Below are 8,777 nucleotides of genomic sequence, written 5' to 3'. Positions count from 1 at the left end.
TCCACTTACACGAATGGATAGATCATCCAAACAGAAGATCAATAGGGAAACACTGGCCTTAAAGGACACTTTAGACCAGATGGACTTAGTAGATATATACAGAACATTCCATCCAAAAACCACAGAATACACATTCTTTTCAAATGCCCATGGAACATTCTCCAGGATTGATCACATATTAGACCACAAAACAAGTCTCAATAAATTTAAGAAGATAGAAATAATACCATGCATCTTCTCTGACCACAAAGGTATGAAACTAGAAATCAACTACAGGAAGAAAACCAGAAAAGCCACAAAAATGTGGAGATTAAACAAAATTCTACTGAGCAACGAATGGGTCAATGAAGAAATCAAAGAAGAAATCAAAAAATTCCTGGAGACAAATGAAAATGAAAACACGACATGCCAAATCTGTGGGATACAGCAAAAGCACTTCTAAGAGGGAAGTTTATAGCAATTCAGGCCTACCTCAACAAAGAAGAAAAATCCCAAATAGACAATCTAAAAGCACATCTAAAGGTACTGGAAAAAGAACAACAAACAAAGCCCAAAATCAGCAGAAGGAAGGAAATAACAAAAATCAAGCAGAAATAAACAAAATAGAGACTAAAAAAACAGCAGAAAAAATTAATGAAACCAAGAGATGGTTCCTTTGCAAAGATAAACAGAATTGACAAACCCTTAGCTAGACTCACCAAGAAAAAAAGAGAGAAGGTTCAAATAAATAAAATCAGAAATGAAAGAGGAGAGATTAAAACGGACACCTCAGAAATACAAAAGATAACAAGAATACTATGAAAAGCTATACATCAACAAATTGGATAATCTAGAAGAAATGGATAAATTCTTAGAAACATAAAACCTTCCAAAACTGGACCAAGAAGAGGTAGAAAATTTGAGTAGACCGATTATCAGTAAGGAGATTGAAACAGTAATCAAAAACCTCCCAAAAAATATAAGTCCAGGACCAAATGGCTTCCCTGGTGAATTCTACCAAACATTCAAAGAAGAATTAATACCCATCCTTCTCAAACTCTTCCAAAAAGTTGAAGAAGAAGGGAGGCTTCCTAACTCATTCTACGAAGTCAACATTATCCTGACACCAAAACCAGACAAGGACAACACAAAAAAGGAAAATTACAGGCCAATATCACTGATGAACATCGATGCAAAAGTCCTCAAGAAAATACTAGCAAATCGATTACAACAATACGTTAAAAAGATCATACGTCATGATCAAGTGGGTTTCATTCCAGGGATGCAGGAATGGTTCAACATCTGCAGATCTATCTACGTGATACACCACATTAACAAAATGAAGAATAAAAATCACATGATCATCTCAATTGATGCAGAGAAAGCATTTGACAAGTTACAGCATCAATTTATGATAAAGACTCTAAATAAAATGGGTATAGAAGGAAAATACCTCAACATAATAAAGGCCATACATGACAAACCCACAGCTAATATTCTAAATGGAGAAAAACTGAAAGCTATCCGTCTAAGAACAGGGACCAGACAAGGATGCCCATTGTCACCACTCTTATTTAACATAGTATTGGAAGTCCTAGCCAGAGCAATCAGGCAAGAAAAAGAAATAAAAGGGATCCACATTGGAAAAGAAGAAGTGAAACTGTCACTCTTTGAAGATGACATGATTTTATATCTAGAAAACCCTAAAGATTCCATTAAAAAACTTTTAGAAACAATAAAGGAATACAGTCAAGTCACGGGATACAAAATCAATGTACAAAAATCGGTTGTGTTTCTATACACTAACAACAAAGTAGCAGAAAGAGAAATTAAGAATGCAATCCCATTTACAATTGCAACAAAAGAATAAAATACCTAGGAATAAACTTAACCAAAGAGGTGAAAAATCTGTACACCGAAAACTATAAAACATTGTTGAAAGAAATCAAAGAAGACACAAAGAAATGGAAAGATATTCCGTGCTCTTGGATTGGAAGAATTAACATCATTAAACTGTCCGTACTTCCTAAAGCAATCTATAGATTCAACACAATCCCCGTCAAAGTTCCAGCAACATTTTTCACAGAAATAGAACAAAGAATCCTAAAATTTATATCAAACAACAAAAGACCCCAAATAGCCAAATGATTCCTGAGAAAAAAAAGAACAAAGCTGAGGGGTCACACTCCGATGTCAAAATATACTACAAAGCCATAGTAACCGAAACAGCACGGTACTGGCACAAAAACAGACACACAGATCAATGGAACAGAATCCAGAGCCCAGAAGTAAACCCACACATTTATGGACAGCTAATATTCAACAAGGGAGCCAAGAGCATATGATGGAGAAAGGAGAGTCTCTTCAATAAATGCTGTCGGGAAGACTGGACAGCCACATGCAAAAGAATGAAAGTAGACCATTCCCTTACACCATGCACAAAAATCAACTCAAAATGGATTAAAGACTTGAATGTAAGACCCAAAACCATGAAACTTCTAGAAGAAAACATAGGCAGTACACTATTTGAGATCCACCTGAGCAGCATATTTTCAAGTGCCATGTCTGACCGGGCAAGGGAAACAAAAGAAAAAAATGAACAAATGGGACTACATCAAACTAAAAAGCTTCTGCACAGCAAAGGAAACCATCAACAAAGTGAAAAGACAACCTAACAATTTGGAGAAGATATTTTCAAACCATATATCAGATAAGGGGTTAACATCCAAACTATACAAAGAACTAATACAGCTCAACAACAAAAAAACCAACAATCCAATTAAAAAATGGGCAAGGGATCTGAACAGACATTTCTCCAAAGAAGATATACGGATGGCCAACAGGCATATGAAAAGATGCTCAACATCATTAGCTCTCAGGGAAATGCAAATCAAAACTACAACGAGGTATCATCTCACTCCAGTCAGAATGGCTATAATTAACAAGACAGGAAACAACAAATGTTGGAGAGGATGTGGAGAGAAGGGAACCCTCGTTCACTGCTGGTGGGTGTGCAAACTGGTGCAGCCACTGTGGAAAGCAGTATGGAGTATCTTCAGAAAATTAAGGATAGATCTACCATATGATCCAGCTATCCCACTGCTGGGTGTTTATCCAAAGAACTTGAAAACACAAAGGCATAAAGATACTTGCACCCCTATGTTCATTGCAGCATTATACACAATAGCCAAGACTTGGAAGCAACCTAGGTGCCCATGAAGGGATGAACGGATAAAGAAGATGTGATATTTATACATGATGTACTGCTACTCGGCCATAAGAAATGATGAAATCTGGCCATTTGTGACAACACGGATGGACCTTGAGGGCATTATGCCGAGTGAAATAAGTCAGAGGGAGAAAGTCAAATACCATATGATCTCACTCATAAGTAGAAGATAAAAACAACGACAAACAAACACATAGCATTGTAGATTGGATTGGTGGTTACCATAGAGGGAGGGGGGTCGGGGGAGGGCAAAAGGAGTGATTAGGCTCACATGTGAGGGGATGGACTATAATTAGTTTTTGGGTGGTGAACATGATGCAATCTACACAGAATTCAAATATATTATGATGTACATCCAAAAATAACTAAATAAATAATTTTTTTAAAAAAATTCTCTCCTTCATTTTCTCTGAATTGTATGTGATTTGCCATAGACTGTATGCTCCAAACCGCAATTCTTTGCCATTCCTGAATAAACTCATTCTGTGGTAAAATAACTGGTTGCTTATTTGTTTTAGGTCAACACTATGAACTCCTTTTCTGGGAGCTAGTGGAGAATATATTCCTCCAGAGCTAGGGAGAATAATATTATGAAAGAAAACATGAGGACAGACAATAGCAGATCCAAAATGAAAGAGAGGCAAAGGATCACAAGGACCAGTGTAAAGGCAGATCTCAGGTTGAAAAGAGGGGCACTAAGCATGGCAACAAGTCAAGATTGGAGCAGGACAAGATGATCCAGGAGAGATTTTGTCAGGCAAACAAAATCTTAGAATATCAGAAGTGTCCAAAATTATCAAGAATGTTTTAGACCATTGATGAAGAGTTTGAGAGGAAAAGCAAACAAAAGAAGGAAATTACTTCTTTTTGACTACATTTTTTTTTCTTTTTTTGGTGAAGAACATTGGCCCTGAGCTTACGTCTGTGCCAACCTCCCTCTATTTTGTCTGTGGGATGCCACCACAGCATGGCTTGATGAGCAGTGTGTAGGTCCACACACAGGATCCGAGCCCTTGGACCCCAGGCAGCCAAAGCAGAATGCTTAAACTTAAGCACTACACCACCAGGCCAGCCCCTAAACAAGGTAATTATTAATGCAACAGAAAACAAAAATTTGTGCGAGAAAGAAAATATAAGTGTTTAATACATGAATCCATCATGAATAGTATTTACATTGTCATTATAAAAAAGAACTCGTTTCTCTACTCACAACACTTCTGACACCAAATGTGTGTGGAGTTTTCTCACACTACCCAATTCTCCAACTCTCCAGACAACAACTGGGTGTGCTACACTTCAATTCTGACCCTCACTACTCGAAGTTAGTGCAGATCCACAGGTTAAGGGCTCAGCCCCACAACACTGCCCCCATTTCAGATGACAGTGGCAAGTTCCAGGTTGTCACCTGTTCTTCTGACCAGCCAGCTATATATTGGAGGTTCCCACACTCCCTCCTCAGGCTCACTAACTTGCTATAACAGCTCAGAGAACTCAGGGAAACAATTTACTTAGGCTGACTGGTTTATTATGAAGGATTCAGTTGGACAGCCAGATGAAGAGGTTCATAGGGAAAGATCCAGAAGGCTTCCAATTGCCAGAGCTTCTGTCCCTGTGGAATTGGGTTCCACTTCTGCCATGTGGATGTGTCACTAACCCAGAAGCTCTCTGAACTTGTTTAGGGTTTTTATGGAGACTTCATTATGTAGGTATGGTTGATAAAATCATTGACCACTGGTCTTTAACTTGGTCCCCAGCCCCTCTCCTCTCTTCAGAGGTTGGTGGTTGGGCTGAAAGTTGCAGCCTTCAAATCACGCCTGGCCTTTCTAGTGGAGTAGCCCTCATACTGAAGCTAGGGACCCCAGCCACCAGTCATCTCATTAGCATACAAAAAGACATGCTTGTCCCCAGAGATTCTAAGTACTTCAGAAACTCTTCTGTCAGGAACTGGGGTCAAACACCATATAGTAGAACAAAAAATGCTCCTTGCACCCCAATCACTCAGGAAATTACAAGCACTTTAGGAGTTCTCTTCATTTAATGCTTTAGTCATGTTCTTGCAAGTGAAAAACTCCTCACCCTGTTAGCTCATCTGTGCTCTTCTCTTCCTCACTCCTCTTACCATAGCTCAGCCTCCAGCCAGCATTGTAACACAGCTTTTTAGGCCTCAGCTTCCCAGATTGTTGGATAACTTACCATAAATGCAGTTATTTATTCAATTCTATGTAATCTCTGTTTGTTCTGTTATTTATTACTCCAATTTTGACTAGCTCAAGTGTATAAATCTCTCTTAACCATTCTGATGCTTTTCCCAATCTCTCCCAGTCTCTTGGTCTCCATACATTTTTATGGAAAAATTCATCAGTAAAAAAGATTATGAACATGCACCCAACCATATGCATATTTATTTATTTTAATTACATGTACGTACTACTTTGTTAATACATTATGTACATCATAAATATACACCAAAAAATAGGAGATAAAATGATGAAATAAAAATAAATGGAAGTTGAAGTTGCCAATTTTTCCTACTACTTCCAATAGATCATTTTGCACACATTCTAGAATGTAAACATCTCAATTTGGAGACTATCATCCAAAGCATCAGCATCCAGGGTCCACTGACTGAGTAGACAAGAAGAGTAGAATTGTTAAATTTAAGAACTGTAACAAATTTCATTTGTTTTTTTCTCTGCCTTCTGTTGGCCAAAACTTAGAAGCATTTCAATATCAGACGATTCCTGTAAACTCATGAAATCATGGATAGGATCTATAAATGCATGAAACTCATATCTGCCTTCAGCTTTCTATGGGATCAAACTGAAAAAGCTCCATGCATGGTATCAGTCTTAAGCAAGATAGAGAAGAAGGGAATGGCAAAGATGGGCAGAGAAAAGAAAGAAGGAAGTTCCAAGTGAGCCAAATAACAACAGCCTGGAGGGAGGAACATGAGGGGAAATGGAAGGAAGCCTTACTAGGCCAAAGCAGAAAGAGTGAGCAGAGAGCAGAGCAGTGAGAGGAGTTGATGTCACAAAGTGGGTGGTGTGGGACAATCTATGCTACTGTTACAAAAAAACACTTGAGATTGACCACAGAGAAAACAGACAACCATTACATATCTCTGGAAAAGGAGTACAGAGCACAATTATGCTTCAAGAATATTATTAGTGTTGCTCATATAGAGAGTAAGAGAAGCCTGTGAGGAAACACAGCCACTATCCCAGCCCAAGGTGGTTTGGATCCAGACTAGGGACTAGGAGCAGTGGAGGGAATGCTAGTGTGGAGGATCAGAATTAGCCACACCAAAATGTGTTTCTTCGGCATGAGGATTATTTTGGGCCAGTTACTTTTAAGAAACTGCAGACAGGGAAGAAGCACTGAAAAGTAGAAGTTACCCTTTGTAAGAGACATTTGCATTTGTAGGGGAAGTCTCCACTTGTAAAGGGGCCTCCCTCTCTGTGCCAGGAAGAATGAGGGATGACCTTATCTCTAGAAATTCTTATCAAAGTGGAAGACAAGGACTTAAATTGTCATAATAACCTTACTCTTGTTTACTGTCCTTTTCTGGGAATCTCTCATAACTGACTCCCAGCCCCAACATGAAGATGGTATTTAAGATGATAACCTCAGCCATTCTGGGAGTTACCCAGGTTTCCTGGGTTTCTCCCATGTATACATGTTATTAAACTTGTTTGATTTTGCTCCTGTTATTCTGTCTCATGTCAATTTAATTCATAGTCAAGCCAGAAGGAACTAGAGAGGAAGGAACTCCCCTACATTTGGAAAAGAGGGGGCTGGAAAAAGAATTAATGGGGAAGGGATGGAGTGAGAAAGGAGAGCAAAACAAAAGAGAGAAGAACAGCACCCAAATCTTGTGCATTCTTCACACTTAAGGGCTTGTCTGTTGATACTGATTATTGATATTGATACTTGCGATGAACCACCTTTTCTCCGGGGCTTTCCAAAGTCTCATCTTCAGGGCCTTTCTCAGCTTGGGGCTGCTTAGCACAAGAATGCTGGAGTGCAAACAGATGCCTGCATAGGTCACCACTTCCCAGGCCCAGTGCCACTGATCCTGCAGAGTTGTGATTTTCATAACAGTAATAATCAGGGACAGGAAATATGATGTGTAGAACACGAGGAAGAAGGTAAGTGACTTAAGGGCCATGGTGTGAGCCTGGGTGCTGGGATCATGTGGGCCGGGTCTATGGGCCCTCATCTGCCGCAAGTGCCGGCGCAGTGAGAACATGAGCAAGAGAGTGGATACCAGGAACAGGAGGAAGGGAATTGACATTGCAAGCACATCTTGAGGTAGAAAAAAGTGCCAAGAGAAGGTCCTTATTCTATCAGCCAGAGTGCAGTTTCCATGGGACCTCAGGGAGGCAATCATCTGCATAAGAATTATATTCCCACTGACTGATGAGATGCCTGTCACAACAGATATGATCAGGGAGCCCAGCAGCAGCCTGGGCACTGACCGAGAAAGTCTCCACTTCAGCCAGAAGAAGATGGGATGAGAGAAGGATGAGATCTTCACACAGCAGAAGGCAGCAAGCCAGGCAGTAAGCCAGAAAGTGAGACTGTTGATAAACTCCCAAAGAGCGCCCAAATAGGAAACTTGGGAACAAAAATTAAATAACGACATAAAGTTGCTTAGGAGAGCCATCCCATGCAGGCAGAACCGGGAGGCAGCCAGGCAGGACACAATCATGTCACCTGAGGGCAGTGTGCGGCATCGCACCCACTCCCTGCCTAGCACAACAACAATGAAGCCATTCTGCGACATTGCAGCCAAGGACTCTAGAAGAAAGATGACCATGAAAATCAATGTGAGTGAGGAAGGCATCTTCTCCCAGGAGGTTCTGCTCAGACTCAGCTCCTGTTCACACATGCTGGGAGAAATCCACAGATGAGACTATAAATGTAGTAAACTCTCACTCTAGATTCATGCAAAAACCTAGCTACCTAGCAAACACCTCCAGTACCCAAAATTTGAAAACAGGATTCCTGTGATCTCCCTTGCCATTCAAATCACTCCAAGCTCAACGAGACCCTGTCTCTATTTGCATAACCTGCATTTGCCTGCATTTTTATCACAGCCAGATGCAGTGAAGTTTTAACAAAACAGAGGCCCCAGGAGTGATTGAAATACCCATATTTTGCACTTTATTTCTTACTATACTACGTCTTTCACCCACCTCTAACCACGAACTTCCCTGACCCTTCATGACCTGGGTTAATACTTTATTTAATAGCATGTATACATTATTAAGACCCCCTCCCGAAAGTGTGGAGTAAGAAGTCATTCATATGGACAAGTTGTGGAAGAACTAAGCTCCCTTTTATCCTCCACTGATCTCTCACCATCCTAAAATTTCACTGTCAGGCTTCATATTGATGTTCCAGGAGTCTCCAGTTAAGTATAAGTTTCCCTGATAAGGTAACATCAAAGCTCTAAGCCATCAACACCTTAGCTTCAATGTGCTTAACAAACCAAAATTAATCCTTTCCTAAGAAAGCTCTGAAGAAATGAGAAAAGAGTTGAGAAGTCATAATGAGAAGAAGGGAA

At 39.9% G+C, this 8,777-nt stretch overlaps 1 protein-coding gene across 1 annotated transcript; it reads right to left on the bottom strand.

Moving 5' to 3' along the window:
* Positions 1-7,097: 7,097 nt before the first annotated feature.
* LOC100056343 (taste receptor type 2 member 143-like) lies at positions 7,098-8,078 on the bottom strand. The gene has a single exon (XM_001490128.4). It carries the CDS (start codon positions 8,052-8,054, stop codon positions 7,098-7,100), a length of 957 nt encoding a protein of 318 aa, XP_001490178.4. The 5' UTR covers positions 8,055-8,078.
* Between the last annotated feature and the right edge of the window lie 699 nt (positions 8,079-8,777).

The sequence above is a fragment of the Equus caballus genome, chromosome 4 (genome assembly GCF_041296265.1).
Source record: "Equus caballus isolate H_3958 breed thoroughbred chromosome 4, TB-T2T, whole genome shotgun sequence".
NCBI lineage: Eukaryota > Metazoa > Chordata > Mammalia > Perissodactyla > Equidae > Equus > Equus caballus.
Note: the sequence above shows the minus strand (reverse complement) of the source record. Positions and strands in the feature narration are given on the sequence as shown.